The sequence below is a fragment of the Rhipicephalus sanguineus genome, chromosome 7 (assembly GCF_013339695.2).
Source record: "Rhipicephalus sanguineus isolate Rsan-2018 chromosome 7, BIME_Rsan_1.4, whole genome shotgun sequence".
Lineage (NCBI taxonomy): Eukaryota > Metazoa > Arthropoda > Arachnida > Ixodida > Ixodidae > Rhipicephalus > Rhipicephalus sanguineus.
In genome coordinates, this window is record NC_051182.1 from 5,498,420 (window position 1) to 5,518,734 (window position 20,315).

The 20,315-nt window shown below is 47.4% G+C and overlaps 1 protein-coding gene across 1 annotated transcript; it reads left to right on the plus strand.

The window, feature by feature from the left end:
• Positions 1 to 16,357: 16,357 nt before the first annotated feature.
• On the plus strand, positions 16,358 to 17,833 carry LOC119400562 (uncharacterized). Its single transcript, XM_037667623.1, has one exon. The coding sequence runs from the start codon at positions 16,358 to 16,360 to the stop codon at positions 17,831 to 17,833; it is 1,476 nt and encodes a 491-aa protein (XP_037523551.1).
• The last annotated feature ends 2,482 nt before the right edge of the window (positions 17,834 to 20,315 follow it).

Genomic DNA, 20,315 nt, shown 5'->3' on the forward strand with positions numbered 1-20,315 from the left:
GGCAGTCGGGTCTTCCACCACAGTGTCACGCTGGTGCTTATAACTCCATCGCAAAAATACTCTACACAGGCGTCATGTCGGGCAAGGAATCGCGTTAACATATGTAATATAGCGTGGCAGAAGAGTAAAATAACAACCAGCCATCACACAATGCTAATAGCGCAAAGACTGTGTGGTTTAATGCTTCCCACCAGTGTTGCGGAGTTGCAGAGTTACCACTCCTGAATTGGAATGACTCCGGAATCATTCCACATAATCGCGACCCCGGAATGGAATGGGGACAACGCTCGGAGGAATGGAATTACGTCTTTTTCCGAAAATAGAGCACGTTTTCGTCTACGTGCTGCTTGTCAAGCTTCAAACGTTAGTAAGTCAGAGCCTCGCAAGTTAACACTAAAGCAGTATTTTTAAAATGGGTTAGCTGATTACAACGGGCGGTGCGGCCCAGTGTTCCGTATTCGATGCAAAGGCGCTTTTGTCAGCATAAAAATACGCTATGTCGTCATTTTAGCATTAACAGATTTAAGCTTAAACAATATTGAAACACCACCATCCGTTCGAACAAGTTGACCACGCAAATACTTTCGGTAGCGGGAGAAGTGCCCCTATGGGAATTAGTAGGGTGGTTGTACTGCATGAGATATGTCACCAAGCTACTATTCCTCGACCTTGGCAACGTGTTTTGCGTACTTTTGCAGTTCTTAATGCATTTGATGACATCAGATTTAAGGGGCGTTCATTCTTAACTCGATAAAACTGTCAAGATGCCTTTATTCCTACGTTGAGGAATGACAGGAATGGAATCGGACTGCTAGGCCATTTCTGAGTGCCAATGGGCTAAGTTTTTATCATTCCGAGGAATTGAAAGGAATGGAATTGCGGCAAGTTCTAATTCCCCGGAATGGATTTGGAATCGAATGGAGCCGCCCATTCCGCAACACTCCTTCCCACCCACTGCAAAGTGCTCAGCCATAATTCTTCATTATCAGCCACAGCACAAAGTGCAGATAATGCCTTACAGATGTGTGGCGGGTACCGCGATTCTCCGAAGAATGAAGAAAAATGGCATAGTGAGAATTTTGCTACTTCAGAAAAATTGCGACGATTTATGATATAGTGGGTACGTTGCATGTTTACTTGTATTAGTTTCCCCAAGAAATAACAACGGGCTCTACAAAGTCCGCCCTTCTACCTTTTGCTTTGACTTGCTGCATGTTTAACGCCGGCCTGGCGATCTTTTTATCAGAACAGCCGTCTCGCACATCAAAGAGTACACTCAATGACGTGCTGCTTCTGAGATCGTGCTCACTCCCTTGACACAAAGAATTGAGCCAACTAAAAAAATTCGTATTTATCTTCAAGTAGAAAACAGCGCTACGAGACGGGACAAAGAAAGGGCACTAACGCACTGGTTACCGGCCCTTTTTATTAGAAACGCTTCAATTGTCTCCTTTTCAGTGCGGCTGCTTGCTCTCCTTAGAAACGTGGCTTGGCTAAAGTGTGGCGCACAACCACAGCGCTTGCAGTGGTCTCCCAAGTGCTCGCCCATGTTGCTGCTGACCGCAAAGCGGTGCTCCCTTGCACGATCTTTGAAACGCCGGCCTGTTTGGCCGATGTACAGCCTACAGCTGCTTAAGGGTATATTATATACGACATTGCTGACACACTCGGTGTATCGCGTGGCAAGCTTCTTGGAGCAAGCAGCCGGCTGCTTATTCGCTATCAAAGGGCAAATCCTGGCCAGTTTGCATGGAGCGGAAAACACAATGCGCACACCATATCTGGCTGCGATCTTCTTTATATTGTGCGAGAGCCGGTGAACGTAAGGAATTACGTGCGTACTCATTTGTTTTTTTGGCTCCTGCACTTTTCTTCCACGTTTCAACTTCTGCAAGAGGCTTTCGCACACACCCGTCATAACGGAGGGAGGAAATCGAGCGTCTTTCAGCCTGTTAATCTTATTACTAAGTCCCGTAACAACACAGTGCTCACATGACTTCATTAAAGCTGAATTGAGGCATGTGATAGCAAATACTTCTCTTGATTAGCTTAGAATGTGCGCTGACTCGTGGTCCGTCGAGAACATACATCGTGCTGTCGACAGACGCACTGCTCTCGCCACTCAAAAAGCCGCAGCGCGCAACGGTTGGCGACCACGGCGTTCGCACCACTTCCATCACCTTCAACGCACCTCTCTGCTTTGCTCGCTGCTGCCAGCGACGCGCAATCATCGTCGTGCTCGCCCGCTGCGTGTTTCCCAGTGCTGCCCGCCGGAACCATCCGTTCGTCCCTCCTCACTCTCACGTCTCTCCTGACCCTGATTTCTTCCCCCTTGCTGCATTATACTATCCACGGCTATTATATTGCCACACGCGCTCCTTGCTTTGTATGTTTTATTGCAATAGGAATTATATGGACAGTCTCGACGGGTTTTTGCCGTCGCCGTCATGTCCTTCCGGTATGAAGTCTGAATTGATAAGATTTCTACCCCGGGTAAAAGCGCTCGAGCGGGGGAGATGAACGCGGCCCAAGCAGAGTTCAGACAAGCCGGCCCATCGCTCGGAGGGTGCATGCGATAACATCACCCCGCTCGGGAGAGGCCTGCCGTCGAAGCAGACAGGAAACGCCCGGCCTTCTTTACCGAGCCTTAAAAGACGCGAGGGCGGGGGGGGGGGTGTCGCGTCGCGCCAGGAGCAACGTTGAATCTAAGGGCGCGGTCGCGATCGCTGGCGCGCGCGCTATCACGAAAGCAATCACAGCGGGCGGCTCGTATACCCTTCTACGTGCTACTCTCTCAACGCGAAGTGACGATACGGAGAGCATCGCTCCCTGGAGCGGCCGTATTCTCTTACACCAGCGTTTTGTAGTTACGCGAGATCGGATACAAAACAGTTAGCTGCCAGCCTCACTTCTTGTAACACTACAATTTGTTGCTATCGCAACCATTGCTTCGCCCTTGCGGTGAAACTGTGACATTTATGTTACCGCCCCCTTTAACGTGTTTCTGCTGCCTTGCGCAAACCGCGCCAGAATGTCTGCGAACGTTCCAGATCATCAAATGCGAAGCATTCCTTACGAACCTCAGACACTTTGGCCGTTTCTATCTATCTATCTATCTATCTATCTATCTATCTATCTATCTATCTATCTATCTATCTATCTATCTATCTATCTATCTATCTATCTATCTATCTATCTATCTATCTATCCGCCCACGACTGTGTGCTCTCCTGGCCGTTTCGTTAATGGGATGTATACCAAATTTGGTATGGTATAACATGACTGTCTGATGAATACAAACTACAGGTGGTGACATGAAAATAATGATATGTACGCCATGTACGGCATGATTTACATGCCACGTTCATGGTGCACTCGCGGCCGCTTCGCTAGGTTGATACACACCAAAATTGATATGGCGTGACAAGAGTGTGTGACGAACTTAAGTTACTGATCATAACGTGCAAATCATGGCAGGCATACCATGTAAAACATGATTTACATGACATGATCTCGGAGCGCTCGCGATCGTTTAATGAAATGCATATATACCAGAATTGATATGGCCAGATGTTTCTGTATGACGAACGTTAGTGACAGGTGGTAACATAAAAATCATGACTTGCATGTCATGTACAGCATCACTTACTTGGCACGCTCATGGTGCGCTCGCGGCCGGTTCGGTAGCTTAATATACACCAAAGCTGGTATAGCGCGAGGTGACTGTATGAAGAACATGAATGACAGGTGGTAACGTGAAAATCATGGCATGCATGACCTGTACGGCATGGTCTACATTACACAGTCTTTGTGCGCTTCCGGCCGTTTTGTTGACTGGATGTATACCAAATTTGGTATGACATAACATGGGTGCGTGACGAACATAAATTGCAGGTCATGCGTCGTATATACGTTCTACATGCATGCGTGACAAACATGCGATGTATAGTGAACTAGATGTCATGACATGAATGACTTCATCTGCCTCAAAGACGAACGAGGTGATATATGCAGCTCCTTGATGGCTCCTTCGCATTAGATTGATTCGGAAAATGAGTGGGATCTGCCGGATCGACACAAAGGGCACAATTGTACAGTCACGTCACGCGCTACCAATCTTGGTCTATCTGTCAAGCTAGCGAACCGGCTGCGAGTGCATCATGAGCATGGCATGTAAATCATGCCTTACATGACATGTGTGCCATTATTTTCATGTTTCCACCTCGTATTTATGTTCGCCATACAGTCACGTGACGCAATACCGATTTTGGTGCATATTAAGCCAGCGAACTGGCCGCGAGTGCACCACGAGCATGGCATGTAAATGGTGCCTTACATGACATGCGTGCCATTATTTTCATGGTACACACTGTTATTTATGTTCGTCATACAGTCATGTCACGCAATACCAATCTGTAGCAGTCAGTTTTCATGGCGCACTGATCGTTGTATGTGAGCCCAAAGGCGTCAATTTTACGCCAAACATGATTAAAAGCTGCCCGGCAATATTATAGGGTATGGACCTTCTGCGGCAACCACGCGAAACAAGCTGCACTAGTGCAGCGGAGACGCAAACATTGCCCGAAACAACATTTGGCGAAGGTTCAGCTGATTATTATTAGCTTTCCAGGTTGTCTAGGATTATTAGCCTTCATCTGTTCATTCTTCGTACGCTGAACCGCTAATTGCCAGGCAACTACTTCGGGATCCCATGACATATGCTACTCGGCTCTTCTGCGCCGTCGAGCAGCATTTGCGCTCTCCTTCTCCATGGTGTTACCCACCTGCAAACGCTAAAGTCACTTGAACGGGAAAAGTACCGCGTTCGTTTTCTCTTCGCCGCCGCGCCCTTGCGGCGGCTTCGCCGCATAAAAGGGCCAGCTCGCTCGCATCGCTGGTGTCTCCCGGCCGCCGACACACGGCACTTTGAAGGGCGATTGTTTTCATAGCCTCAGAAAAGCGTGCAGGAACATTACGACATCCCGTATCTTTTTGACACTTCATCGCAAGCCTGTCATGGCATCGAAGAAGACCCGGGTGCTGCACTTTTGGGTGCAGCAACCGGCGAGAAACGGGCAAAGCCATCTTTGCTATTCCCAGCGGGAAAACGGATGCCAAGTGACGGGCTGTGTGGCTGCGCAGAATACGGCGCGAAAAATTTGTTCCCACGACTGATACCCGCCTTTGTGAGGCAAGCGTTTCATTGAAAATTCGCAAATGTTGTTTCGGGTAATGTTTGCGTCTCCGCTGCACTAGTGCAGCTTGTTTCGCGTGGTTGCCGCAGAAGGTTCGTGCACAATAACATTGCCGGGCAGCTCTTAATTATGTTTGGCGTAAAATTGACACCTTTGGGCTCACATATAACGATCAGTGCGCCATGAAAACTGACTGCTACAGATTGGTATTGCGTTACGTGACTGTATGACGAACATAAATAACAGTGTGTACCATGAAAATAACGGCACGCATGTCATGGAAGGCATTATTTACATGTCATGCTCATGGTGTACTCGCGGGCGGTTCACTGGCTTGATATGCACCAAGATTGGTAGCGCGTGACGTGACTGTATAATTGTAAATTTTGTGTCAATCCGACAGATCCCACGCATTGTGGGAATCAATCTAATTCGAAGCAACCAGCAAAGAGCTGCATATATCGCCTTGTTCATCTTTGAGGCAGATGAAGTCATTCATGTCATGACATCTAGTTCATTATACCGGGTGTCCCAGCTATCTTTAGCCAAGGGTTTAAAACTACAATATTGGAGACAGGCGAGTGAAATCACTTGCAAATTACTAACAGTCACCTTGCGCACTACAGACAATTTTTTGTTTGGTAATTAACTAATTTGTTAATTAGGATTATTTAATTGAATTGCTAAATATTGACTGCAGGCAAGAAATACGGCTTGCACAGTTCGAGGGCGTCTTCAGAAACCCCAAATCCATAATTTTCGATAAAGAAAGTCTCACGTATACCATTTTTTCCAAGCTGCAAAGAGAGCCCGCGAAATACAAAAAGAACCACGTGACTAGCGCATTCGCCCGCCGCGAGAATGCTGCCCTCAGCCGTGGTTTGAGAGAACGAAATCAGCTGCGGGCCACGACTCGCCGGCTACGTTGCAGCGGTAGGCTGATAAGTTGACGGTGGTTTCTTGGCCTGTTCTCGCTACAACTTGCACCGTCACGCACGCCAACTGGCTGACGCGGGCCAAAAAAACCACCGGAGCACGCGGTTGCGTGCTTGTTCAACAAAGCAACCAGCTGCTGCTTCTGCGAATCTGTCAAGTCACTGCTGATGACTGCTGTAAGGGCGGAGGAAGAAGTACGATCAGCAGTAGAGTGGCCTTTGGAGCAGACAGGCGTAAGGGGCACGACGCATACAGGCTCCGGATCGGCAACGCAGGCTACCGTGGTTGCGTGCTTGTTCAACAAAGCAACCAGCTGCTGCTTCTGCGAATCTGTCAAGTCACTGCTGATGACTGCTGTAAGGGCGGAGGAAGAAGTACGATCAGCAGTAGAGTGGCCTTTGGAGCAGACAGGCGTAAGGGGCACGACGCATACAGGCTCCGGATCGGCAACGCAGGCTACCGTGGTGCCCCGCGGAAGTAAAATCTTTTCCGATGTTGCGTTCGTGGCGGCGACGAGAGCTGAACCATTGTGGAAGCGAACGACACCCGATGCAAGAGCTATGCCTTTACCAAGGCAGCGGGGTGACGGGGTGACCAACACGTCACCAGAGTCGACGTCGTTGGACACAACCGTTACGATTCGCTGTTCACGTGGTGGCAGCTCGGTATCTGTAGCAGCGACGAGGCGAAGTGGCTTGTAGATGTCGTCGCCGAGCGAGTAGTCTGTGCCGGTAAGGTGGACGACACGTTGGCCACAACAAATAGCCGCGGAAGCAGACGACAGAAAATCCCATCCTAAAATGAGTTGGTGAGAGCACGGGTACAGCACAGCGAACTCTATGTGGTGAAGAATGTCATCGATTAGTACGCGGGCAGTACACAGAGCGGAAGGGCGAATTGTGTTCCCCTGGGCTGCAACCAGTGTAGGTCCATCATAAGGCGTCATCACTTTCCTGAGACGGGCACACAAATCAGCACGAAGAACAGAAAACGTAGCACCAGTGTCCACCAAGGCATCGACGTGCACTCCTTCAACTATTACAGAAATCATATTGCAAGGGCGTGCTGGAGGAATTTCAGTCCTGTGTGTGAATGCAGTTTTTCCTCCAAAAACTGCATCGCTTAGTTTTCCGGACGGTGGTCAGAGGTGAGGGAGGCAGGCCGAAGCGGAGACGAGGAGCGACGGAAGGGCGAAGGTGAACGGCGTCTGGTTGGCCGATAACTATTGCGCACTTCACTCGATGCGGGCGGAGATGGTGATCGACGCGGAGGTGACGAATAACGGCAGCCTTGGTAAAAGGCTCCTCCGGGGAAGTCACGCTCGCACATTTCGTATCCTCGACGCTCATCTTGCTGGCGCTTGCGGCAAAAGCGTGAGATGTGGCCGCGATAGCCGCAATAGTAGCACGTAGGGCGAGATGATCGCCAAGGCGGGTAGTAGGCAGGGTTTGGGGCACCGGGTGATAGCGCAGTCAGATGGGCAGAGGAGGGCTCAGCCGGCGGTGACGGGAAGCTCGCAGGGGGCGCGGCAGCAACCGACGCGTATGTTGATGGCTGTAACGTCGAGTTGGCGTTCCCTAGAGGTGTGGCAGCAACTTGCGCGAATGTTGGTAGGAGGCGAGACGCAGCGGGTTGAATGTGCGCCGAGTGAGTCAAGGACGCTAGCTCCTCCCTGATGACATCACGCAAGGCCGTGCCGGAAGGCTGACTGGGACACAGTGTAGGCACTGAGAATCCCATGGATCGCAATTCGTCACGTATCAGTGCCCTTATCATGCCTCGTAGGTCTGCGTCCGTTGTAGAACGTGTTTCGTCACTGTCCGGTGGGAGGCGAACAGACTCGAGTTCGTCGAGGCGTTGACACGTTGTGACAACTTCAGCAACGGTAGCCGGATTCTTGATGGCAAGAGCATTGAATGCGACGGTTGTAATGCCCTTGAGAATGTGGCGTACCCTGTCCGACTCTGACATTGATGGATTGACACGTCGGCAGAGCGCAAGAACATCCTCGATGTAGGACGTGTACGACTCGCCGTGATGTTGTTTCCGAGCCTCGAGGGTTTTCTTGGCGAGAGCCGACCGAACGGCCGGTGTGCCAAAGACTTGGCGCAGCTGTTCTTTGAACGTAGCCCAGTCGGGGATGTCAATCAGGTGGTTGAAGAACCACGTCTTCGCCACACCGGTAAGGTAGAAGGAGACGTGAGTTAGGTTGTACGTGTCGTCCCACCGATTAGCAGAACTGACACGCTCGAAATCGTCCAGCCAGTCCTCCACATCTTCTCCGCGCAGACCAGCGAAGAGATGAGGTTCGCGCTGGGGGCTGCTTACGACGTGTGAAGGCGTGGCTTGCGGTGCCAGAGTGGGGACGGCAGCAGCAGCGACTTATTATTATTATTATTAAAGCTAATTATTAATAATATTATTATTAATTTATTATTTTTAAATTATTATTTTTAATTATTATTAATTTATTAAATTATTAATAATATTATTATTAGCGAATGGGGTTTAACGTCCCAAAACCACGATATGATTATGAGAGACGCCGTAGTGGAGGGCTCCGGAAATTTCGACCACCTGGGGTTCTTTAACGTGCACCTAAATCTAAGTACACGGGCCTCAAACATTTTCGCCTCCATCGAAAATGCAGCCGCCGCGGCCGGGATTCGATCCCGCGACCTTCGGGTCAGCAGTCGAGCGCCATAACCACTAGACCACCGTGGCGGGGCTCCTTTCTAGCTTTAAGAACAGGGTCTCAGCAGCTGTGCAATCACCGACACACCCCCATCAACCAGTTGCAGTCATCCCGTATGTGCACCAGGTGGCACATAATCTTAAAAAGGTGGTCAGTAGGGCTGGGGTAAGGTTGTTATTCTCTGCCAAAAATAAACTTGGTAGCCTGTGTCAGCAGGTAAACAGAGAAACCAAGACGGAAAGATGTAGTAAGAAGCACCGGCAAAAGTTTGTTGAATGTTGCGATTCTGTTGTGTACAAGATTCCTCTTTCCTGCGGGCGTTACTATGTTGGTCAAACTGGCCGGTGTGCTAATGACCGCTTGCGCGAGCACGCGAACAAGGTCTCTAAACAAGCAAAAGACAGTCAACTATCCATTCATTGCAATGAATGCGGCTGCCAGCCATCTTTTAAAGATACGAATTTCCTATCAAAGTACTATGACGAACGTGCGCGTCTCGTTTCTGAAGCGTATCACATTTGTAAAGGCGGCGAGGCATGTGTTAGCCTCCCCTCGATTTCACTGCTTCCGAAGGAGATAGCATTTCTGTCGAGTTAAAATTTTCTTGCCTTTGCGCAGGCTGAACGGTTTTTTCTGGTTTTTTGTTATGCTTTCGTTAGTCATGGTGATGTATAAATATGCGGACTGGTGGAATAAAAGCACATTTGGTTGATAGTCAGCGCCGTGTTTGTGCCCTTTCTTTGTCCCGTCTCGTAGCGCTGTTTTCTACGTGAAATGAAAGCTTCTTTATCATTATTATAGCTGACATAACTTTGTCACAATCTGTGGCTGCATTTGTATTGGCATCGGAGTCCTTATCAAAACAATGAATGCGTCGTTGTGTAGTATGTCATAAAACTTGCATAAGCGAGTATATGTGCGTTTTGTCTTTTTTTTTGTACCTGCAGCTTTTCTTTTTTGCATGCCCGATCGCACGCACATGTTATATTGTTTCCAATACTGTCTTGCATTCTGCGCGGCAGATCCACTGCGTCCTTTCTTTGTTTCTTTCATTATTAATATTATCTGGGGTTTTATGTGCCAAAACCAGGATATGATTATGGGGCACGCCGTAGTGGAGGGCTCCATGAATTTTGACGATCTGGTGTTCTTTAACCTGCACTGGCATCGCACAGTACACGGGCCTCTAGCATTACACCTCCACCGAAATGCGACCGCCGCGGTCGAGATCGAACCCGCGATTTTTGGGTCAGCAGCCGATTACCGTAACCACTATATCACCGAGGCGGACGTTTTTTGTTTTTTTAAGGCGAAAGCCTGAAATGCCTTAAAAGACGCGAAATTTGACCGTCGGCGTTGGCGTTCCGCAACGTCGGGGACAAGTGATGCAAAAAATCATCGTGACGTGATGACGTCACCATATGACGCCATCATAACGTCACAAATTTTGGCGGGACGTCACATGATGCTCTCGTTACATGACGTCGTAGCTTAGTCAAATAAAAGTGGGCAGATCGCGGAGGCAGTGCAAAACCAGGTGAGGTGCCTCCGATCCTGGAGGCAATGCAAAACCACGCTACGTGCGCAAAGCTTTCGGTGGATGGCGGGACAGGATTGATACATCGACTGAGAAGGAGAAGATGGCTTTCGCCTTTGAGTTGTCTTAAGTGAATGCATAAATGACCCTCTGAGTATCAACTGGTTTTCCATGAGGTACTCATTGTACAACTTAACTTTGTTTCTTGTATTTTTTTAGTGACACAGCGGGTCTACTGTACACAATGCTGCACCGCCGTCTTCTTGTTTTCATGCGTCTTCTTTGTAATGACGCTTCGCTAGTGCTGTTTGTATGCGCCTTCACGGCATATATTATAAATAAATAAATAAATAAATAAATAAATAAATAAATAAATAAATAAATAAATAAATAAATAATGCTTGCTCAAATAATCTAAATACTGAATTTGTGTGTGTGCCTGTCATTATTAACCCCATATTAATACCCAGTGTACAGGTCATTTATTTGTGCGCATTGATGATGTGCTGACAGAAGCAATTACACAAATAAAGTGCTCCATGGCAGAATTTTCTGAGGACTGCCCCTAGTCGCTTCAAGTGATCGTGAGTGGTTAAAAAAACAATAACTGCGTAATGATTTAAGACAGGACAAAAAGGTAACCTGGAAACGCAGAAACAGTGAAGAATAAAAAAGATTTAACTGCACACATACATGGGCATCAGATAGCACAGAAGGCGTACTTAAACCACGGAAAGCAATATAGAAAACAATAACCCGCCGTGGTTTTCTAGTGGTTCTGGTGCTCTATTGCTGACCCGAAGGTCACGGGATCGAATCCCGGACGCAGGGGCCCCATTTCCATGGAGGAAAAACGCCAGAGGCCCGTAACTTGGATTTAGGTGCACGTTGGTCTAAATTTCCGGAGCCCTCCACTACGACGTCTATCATAATCATATCGTGGTTTGGGGACGTAAATCCCACAAATAATTATTATTAGAAAAACAGAAGGATATCATCTACAGACAAACACGCATAATATATTCCATGAATAATTTCACATCCCAAAATCACACCATCTCCCGCTAAAGGGGACCATGATGCGATGCGAAGCAGCGTTGCGGCATGTAGAGCCCGCGTTTCAGAAGGGGAGTGGAGAGGGGAGGGGAGAGAGGCAAAGGAGAGAGGGGAAGTGGAGAAGGGGAGAGGGGGGCAGAGAGCGAAAGGGGAGAGCACAAAAAATAGTGAAAGCAAATATCAAAGGCAAATACAGGTTCAACCAAGTGCAGTAAGGAATGTTTACGGAGTAAATAGCAGGATTCATACACACGTGAACCAAAATCTTTTAAGGTGGCGGTCCCACTCCGGCGAACCCCCCTCCGCATTTTACGCATTGTTTGCGGACGCACTGTGCTCGCTGCGCTTGACAAATAAATATTAATTGTAATAATTCAGAAAGCTTATGCTCTCCGCTTTCTAATGACACCTGGTGTTAATGCCTGTTCGGAAGCGTTACCTAATAGCAATGAAAATAGTGTGAGCAACAAAAGGCATTTTCGTTGCACAAGCCTCTGTTGTACTGCCAGTACGGCGAAACTGTTCAACATAACAAGACCAAATTTGCCTTGCCTTTAGAAGAAGTGCTATTTAAGGTTTCAATGAAGAGATATTAGCCATAAAATAATTAGTAATTTATTTCCGCTCCAATGAAAATGGGCAAAATATTAAAAGTTTTTGTGAGAATATCTTTCTTACTTTTCAAAGCAGAACAATAATATTTAGTGGCTACGTAGACTACATTACACTTATTTTTCATGCGAAGTTGCTTTGTGTTCTGACGAAAACTTGATGAATTATTATTGTGTCAATGCGGCAGTTTATGGCTGTACTTGGTCACGCATTACCGATGAAGCGACAAAACTATACAAGCTGATACTGTGAACTTCTACATAATGAAGAAGCAAGGCCCTTTCTATGATTCTATGAAGAGAAAATTCCTTTATCTTTATTAGGGAACCTGCAAGACAGCAGTGAATTTACGTAATTTTCCTGCTGACCAGTCCCGTAGAAACTCGCTTTTTTTTTCTTTTAGACGCTAATTGCCACAGAGTATTGCACATTAGTAGATGCATATTGTGTCTTTTATCTACTTGTGCTCACTAACTTGACCACTCAGTGCTTCAAACAAAATATTTTCAATGAATCATAAGTCTCACAGGCGTTTTTTGGTGGTAGCTCCATCTATGAAATGAAACATCAAGTTGCTTTATGCGAGTTCAAGCGTTCGCCAAAAGTGGCGCAATTAAACATAATAAAACGGGTAGAACAGGCATGAATTATATCTCCAGGCCTCATAGTTTGCTTCACTAGCCAAGTCTAGTCGTCGCGCGTAACAAACACCAACCGTAAAAGGAGGAGGGCTTAGGGATAAACCCTTTCCACTCGCCCCACGTCAGCAGGTGGGGCGGTCTCATCAAGCGGCAAATGGTCTCGGTATGCAGGAAGATTGCGCGTTCGTCACGCGTTCTTAGAACCAGTGTTCCCCGGCACGTCTTTAGTAATGTGCATCTCTTTGTGGTTCAGCTGCTCGTGTTTTGCGCGTTCCTTTGAGTGTTTTCGTGCCTGTGAGGTTCGAAATTGTGAAAGGAAGGACGCTGACATGCCGTGTGAATGATATGTATGTAGCGCCGCTTTAAAGGGGACACGATGGTGAACGTATGAAAGCTTGTCATTGCCGGAATTTTCAAAGTATGCCTGTCGAGTACTGTGCCGACAACTTCCACTGACCAGTAGTGGTAAGTTGGTTGTACCCAATCAGGTAATTACATCCTAGTTGCAACGATGCGACAGAAGCGAGACTTTGTTGAAGATGCAGAACGTTCTAGTCAACGTGGCAGAATATTCAATGTACGGGACCCTGGAAAAGTTATATTGTGCTTTGTGAAAAGACGCACTCACTTCGGATAAGACGATCACTGTCTTTGCCACTAATGAGCGCTACGGTGTCAGGAAACAGTTCGACTGAGGAGAACTACTCTACCTAGTGATAACGCTGTTGCGCACTGCTACTTTGTCGTAAAGCGGCTTGCTGCGTAGCCAGAACTGCTACTAATGATCGGATAACAACTAGTTCGTAGCAAAGTGCAAGGCGGACAGTGCAATGTCTGGTCAACGAAGAATAACCTGACTTAGACGCACGTGAGAGTGGCCACATGAACAAAATAGTGCCGATACATATGCTACTGACGAACATTTTGTTGAAAAACTTTTGCGGCAACCTAAATGGAAAACTTGTCGATGGTGCCTGTAAGTCAAAATAAAGGAAAACCACAGCTTTCCATAACAAATAAGTGTATTCATGCTTTTATAGAACAAGCATAAATAAAAACTGGATTCTGTAAAAGCCTACATGACCGGTCATGTAAGCCCCCAAGGCGACCCTGTCCAGCTCTGACCCAGTGCAGCAACAAGCCCTGGTCGACCGTCGTGCCCGGGCGGCGGCAAGAGCCAATGGTCTTCCGGACTAGGAGGCCCACCCCCAATAGCGACTTATTTCTACCAATAAATGTATTCTCTCCCTCCCAAGGGGGGGGGGGGGCGCCCAGCCCTCTCGTGTGCACGCCTACGCTGGCCGATGTACCTATACTCAGTTTCATACAATATATGCAACGCTGTGGAAGCTATACAAGAAGTTCAGTCAGCAGTATGTGTGACTACGCGCGTCTTGCGCCTGGCTTTCATCGTTGTAAACGCTCGTGCGAGACGACCACGAACGCGCCTGCACAGCGTCGCGAAAGGTTACAAATAAGAACAAAGAGACGAAAATAACGAGGTGTCTTGCCCTCCAACGCACAAACCATCTTGGTTTATTACTGTTCCCAAGAGAAAAAAAATCATGCCTCACATGGAAAAATTATTGTGTGTGTGTGTGTATACCATTTATTTGCTCGATGTGTCCGTCAAAGCAAGAGCTTTTCCATTTTTCAACAAAGGGTTTGATAAGATAACGCCCGCACGAAAACATCGGCGAAATGAATAAAGTAATCTTGAAGTGCTTCTCATACTGCTTTATGGCTTGCGTTTTTCATTGTCTCATTCACTGCTTTCCATCAAACCGTAACAATGACAAGCCAAAAAAAAAAAAAGGATGCCGCCAAACATGAATTCAGTATCAGCCCATCGTCCGTGTACACGTGGCTGTGACGTCAAAAGATCAGTACGAAAAAGAATGATTGAAAGGGAGGGGGCATGCATGGAGCGAGTGACATTTAGGACAGAATCATGCAGCCTTTTAGGGGCGAAGCTCCTTATAGCGGCACCCGTTCGTCCCTCGTAGCGTAGTATGTAACCAGTCTTACGCTTTCACCTGCAAGGTGGTGCCGGTGGGAGATTTTTCCTGTGCGTTGTTGAACAATAAAAAATTCGCAGCGTTAGCTAAAAGCCGACTTCTTCTGTCTCTCATTCCCATTAGCAGCCATTCTTTACCTCCAAGGTAGTGCCTGGTGAGATTTCTCCTGTGCGTGATTAAACAATAAAAATTTTGTTCAAAACGCCGTTGATTGATGAAATAAACCAACAAAAGACGCCAGATGTTTTGTAAAAGCAAAACGAAAGAACGCCAGATATTTCTAAAGCAAAACGAAAAGACGCCAGCTGCTTAACGAAAGACGCCAGATGTTTTCTAAGCAATGGTTTTCTAAACAATGAAAATTCACAGCGTACATGTAAAATTAAAGTGCGCTGCAAGTCGTCATAACTCATCGAACCTTTAGTATAAACGCGCCCGATCTCACGTCGGTGATGATGTACTGGGCAGAATTCACGGAAGATTCACGGTTTACCGATGAACCTCCGCAGCTTCGCCCACTCATCATCATTCACTCCGTGGATATGCTGTGATTTTTTTTGCTTTTCCACGCCCTAGCTTTCGCACTTACGTCCACATTACATTCGGCTGTTTAGGGAAGTGTTGTTTCGTTTTTTTCGCGAAATACTGGTGCCCGTAACAAGTTTTCGAGTGCCTGGCAAGGCTATCCTTCAAAACAAAAAAAAAAGTCCGCCAACTGTCAATTGTCTTTGGTCGTGTCCTTCAAACGACGCCAACCCTCGGCCGATTGTGGGTGAAAGACGCCGTCCGCGTTTATGCTCCTTGCTTTTCATCGCTCGATTCCCGCTGCCTCGCGCGGCACGCAGGAGACGCGCGAGGCGTCACTAACCGTACTTCAGTGTTGGCAGTAACGCCGTTACCGGTAACGTGTTACCTTTTCGGTAACCTAGATAACGTACTGTTTACAATTTCGTACCTGTAACGCCACTATAGGGAAATATAGTCGGGTACAACTTTAGAAAAAAGGAGAGGCCCCGCCCATATGACCGAAGCGCGGCAGCCGATTGCCTCCGCGGCAAAGAAATAGTCCCGCTTTAAAAAAATTGTGGTTCTAAATCGCGTAATTCCCGGTACGTATAATACTTTCGTACCTTGATGACTGGTTTGATAGAGCTGTCGTGATGGGAATGCAACAGCACATGCCGGATCGCGAGAGAAAAATAACCCCGTGCCTTCTACAACGCTGCGCGTCGTCTGCTCTCTACATTCGTTGCAAGGGACAAAAGTAGAAAGGGCAGCGCTGCATGGTTTTTGCGCTCGTTTACATGTACACGGATAATTTACTACTCGTTTCCCGAGCCTAAAATTAACCAGTTGCTGTTTACCAAATACTTAAAAGCACAAGGCACTTATCGAAACCATTACAAACCTGGGGCGAGAAGACGACCGAGGCAGGAAAGGTAAAAGAAAGCTTCGTTCATCGTTTTAAATAAATACATGGATGCTTGTCTCCTGGTTTTAAATAGCAAAATCTTTCTGCTTTTTTTAAAATTTATGCTTTCACAAACTTATTTTCAAGAATGTGATGCATCTTATTTTCTTTTTCTTTCACGTTTTTTTTTTTTTGTCTTTTTGCAAACCTGCGATCTCACGAGATTTCGCACGGCGTTCAGCGCGAGTTTTCCGCCATGGAGCCCAGCGAGGTGACATCGGAAAGCGATTCTTTGTTGCCGAACGAGCCTTGTGTTGCCTCGATGTCCACACCACCAAGGAGCGTCGGCAAGAACAAGAGCGGCCACATCCTCAACAGCGATTCACGGAACATGATCTTCCACTGCTACACGTACTGGCGCAACAGGGAGCCCGAACGCAGCGTGGAGGACACGAGCAAGTTTGTCGCCGAGATGCTCGGTGTCAGCGAAAGCACAGTCTTCAAGGTGAGGAGAGAGGCCAAGGCTTCGTCTTCTTCGGGCGGCAATATCTCGACGCCCTCGCGAAAGCGCCCACGAAATGCGGAGAAGAGAAGACGCAGCACGAAATATGACAGCTTCACGTTGTGCGCGCTGAGGTCATGTGTGCACGATTTCTTTCGCCGCAACGAGATACCGACGGTCGAGAAGATAACCAACGAGTTCTCGAACCATATGGATCTCCCGTCACTGAAGCGCTGTACTGTGCGGCACCTGCTTGCCGAGATCGGCTTCAAGTACGAGAAGAGGTGCCGCAACTCGCTGCTTATCGACTGCGACGACATCGTCGAGTGGCGGAATCGCTACCTTCGTGACGTGGAGCGCTACCGGGCGGAAGGCCGAAAGAGCTTCTTCCTGGACGAGACATGGGTGACGGCGGGACACACTCAGTTGATCGTATGGACAGACACCGTGGTGCAGAAGCGCGGACGCCTGTACGCTCGCGCAAATGGCCTTTCAACGGGTCTGAAACAACCCTCTGGGAAAGGCCAGCGCCTGATCGTCACGCACATCGGCAGTGAAGATGGGTTCGTAGACGGCTGCTTGGATGTATTCCGAGGGCGAAAAACAGGCGATTACCACAAAGAAATGGACGGCAATCGCTTCGAGGGATGGTTCGGCGACGTGCTGCAGAAGTTGCCAGCTGGTAGTGTCATTGTTTTGGACAATGCACCTTACCACTCCCGGCGAGAAGAGAAATTGCCGACGACGTCCTGGAAGAAGGAAAACATACAAGAGTGGCTGAATAGCAAGGACATCGCCTACAGCGCGACGTTAGTCAAGAGGCAGCTGCTTGAGTTGGTGGCATCTGTGAAGCCACGCTTTCTCAGCTACATCATAGACAACGCAGCTGCAAGGGCCGGTTGCGTTGTGCTCAGGCTCCCGCCGTACCACTGCGAATTCAATCCCATTGAGCTCGTGTGCGCAAAGGTGAAAAATGGTATCGCTGCGAACAACCGAGACTTTAAGCTGTGCACTGTTGAAGACATCTTGAGGGAAAAAATCAAGAACGTAACGGCGGAAGACTGGAGGAAGAACATCCGGCATGTGATGGAACTGGAGGCTAAGTTCCGAGTTGACACGTCTGGAAGTGACCATGTCCAGCCCATCGTCATCCAACTGGGGGAAGATGACACTGAAGAAAACGACTCTGACTGCGAGCTGTCCGGCATTGAGCCCCTCGAGGAAGCTTGACGGCTACCTATTAATTAAATAACAGCCCTTATCAGGGCTACCTAAATGTTGCCGGTGGGGATGTTGTGTTCAGTCATCCACCCCGTGACCCCTCAAATAAGTAGGCAGTTCATTTGATGGCGTATTCCTTTTAATGGAAGTTCAATTCTGAAAGAGCAACGTCCTGCACACATTTTGCTCAATTTAACTACTGGCATGGAAACATGCTGAAATGCTGGCAAATCGAAATGCAAACGTAATTATTAACCCTGAAAAACCATGTGGCGCCCAAGATCCTCATCCAGGCAGCCACTGTCCAGCTTGAAAGGCCCGTTGATGAGATAGCTGCAGTCAACGCGAAATTGACAGCCACTGTTAACAGCTTGCATGCCACAGCACATTAATGTGGTTTCATTGTTTGGGTACGTAGCTCATGCAAGTAAGGAACAATTATAAAACATCATTACTTTAGTGAAGCCCAAACGGCTCATTCGTGCAGCCATTGCCATGTTGTGGCGCCCTATGGTGCAGTAGCAGCAGCCGAGGCGAAGTTGACTGCCAATGTTGGCAGGGTGTATGTTGAAACGAAAACAAAAGTGGCTACGTTGGAACCACCGAGAAGCTTTACATGCCCCTAAAGGCCAATCAATGCAACCAAGCAATAACAGGGACACACCGTCGGCCCAGTTTACTCAATAGCATAGTCACTGTTAATTTCACTAAGCCGCTTCAAAAAATAATATCAAAGCAAGCCCAGTGCCGTGCCCCTGTTGCCCATTTCCAGGTAGTTGTGCCACCCTTAGTGTTCTTTATAGCCTGTTCAGATGAATAATGCCAATGCAAGCACTGCTAGAAGCAATTGTAAGCTTCAGGTCTGCCGAGGCAGTCATGTTGGAGCCATCGACAAGCTTTACATGCCCCTAAAGCCAATAAATGCAGCCAAGCAATAACAGGAACACACCGTCCGCTCAGTTTACTCTACAGCACAGTCACTGTTAATTTCACTAAGCCACTTCAAAAAATAATATCAAAGCAAGCCCAGTGCCGTGCCCGTTGCCCATTTCCAGGTAGTTGTGCCACCCTTAGTGTTCTTTATAGCCTGTTCAGATCAATAATGCCAATGCAAGCCCTGCGAGAAGCAATTGTAAGCTTCAGGTCTGCCGAGGCAGTCATGTTGGAGCCATCGACAAGCTTTACATGCCCCTAAAGGCCAATAAATGCAGCCAAGCAATAACAGGAACACACCGTTCGCTCAGTTTACTCTACAGCACAGTCACTGTTAATTTCATTAAGCCACTTTAACACATAATAGCAATGCAAGCCCAGTGGAGTGCTCCTGTTGCCCGTTTCCAGGTAGTTGTACCGCTCCTATTGTTGTTGACAGCCTGTTGAGATGAATAATGCCAATGTGAGAAGGCCCAAGGTAATCATTGAGGCAGCAGCCACCGTCGAGCTTGAGGGGCCGAGTGGTCAAATAACGATAGTCAGGGCACGCTTGAAAAGCACCGTTAGCAGTCTTGCACTACATATCACAGTCACGTCATAGCCATTGTTGGTAAAATAGCAGCAGTCAACTCCAAATTGAGAGCAACTGTTAGCAGCTCGCATGCCAAAGCACAGTCATGTGGTTGCACTGTTTATTTTGGTTATCTGGCTGAGGCAAGTAATGAAAATAAGAACAATTATAAAACATAATTTGCTTAGTGACGTCCATAATACTCATTTCAGCAGGCACAGTTGATCTTTACGGGCCCCATGGTACTTAATTGCAGTAATTGGGCGTACGCTTGAAAGGCACTGTTAGCATTCTGCACTTCAAATCATATAAATGTAGTAGCCATTGTTTAATTTGTTTATCTGACTGGACAAGTAATGCAAACACAAGCACAATTATTAACCCTGAATAACTCTGCTAGCATTTTCTGCTTTTTTTTGGTACTGAAAAATGCCGAGTAAAGTTAGATGTTTTACTGAGGTACTTTGGCCGTCGAACAAGCCCTAGGCAAAGTGACAGTCAGATTCAGACAATGAAATTGGTGAAGTAATAAATGGTGAAAGTTGCAAAAGCTCTCGGTACACTACTTTACTGTGCTCCATTCACTGAAAAATGCCTTTATAACGATGATAGCGTCAGACAGGAAATGACAGCCCACTGCACAATGTTATTCGTATTGAAAATGTGTACCACCATATGTGATGGGCAGTTAAACCTGTTTACGAAGACTGGAAGCATGAAAAATGCAACAACATAGCAAAGTGCCGTTTCACAATATGGCACCCTTTCATGTGCACTTCTGAAGAGCTGCCGCATGCACTGATGCATAAACACATGAACAAGGGTAAGAAGTTAAATTAGTGGGCAATCCACGGGATTATTTTAAGATAATGTAGCTCTGTAAGCTTCTTTGTTGTCACAGCTGATAGACCTATCTTTTTTTGGAAGTTGGTTAGTCACATTGTGGCAACAACACAAGAAGCAAGGACAGAAAAATAGGAGAAAACA

Bases quoted from the DNA above. Each gene is read 5' to 3' on its own strand.
- LOC119400562 (XM_037667623.1), top strand. From the start codon at position 16,358: ATGGAGCCCAGCGAGGTGACATCGGAAAGCGATTCTTTGTTGCCGAAC.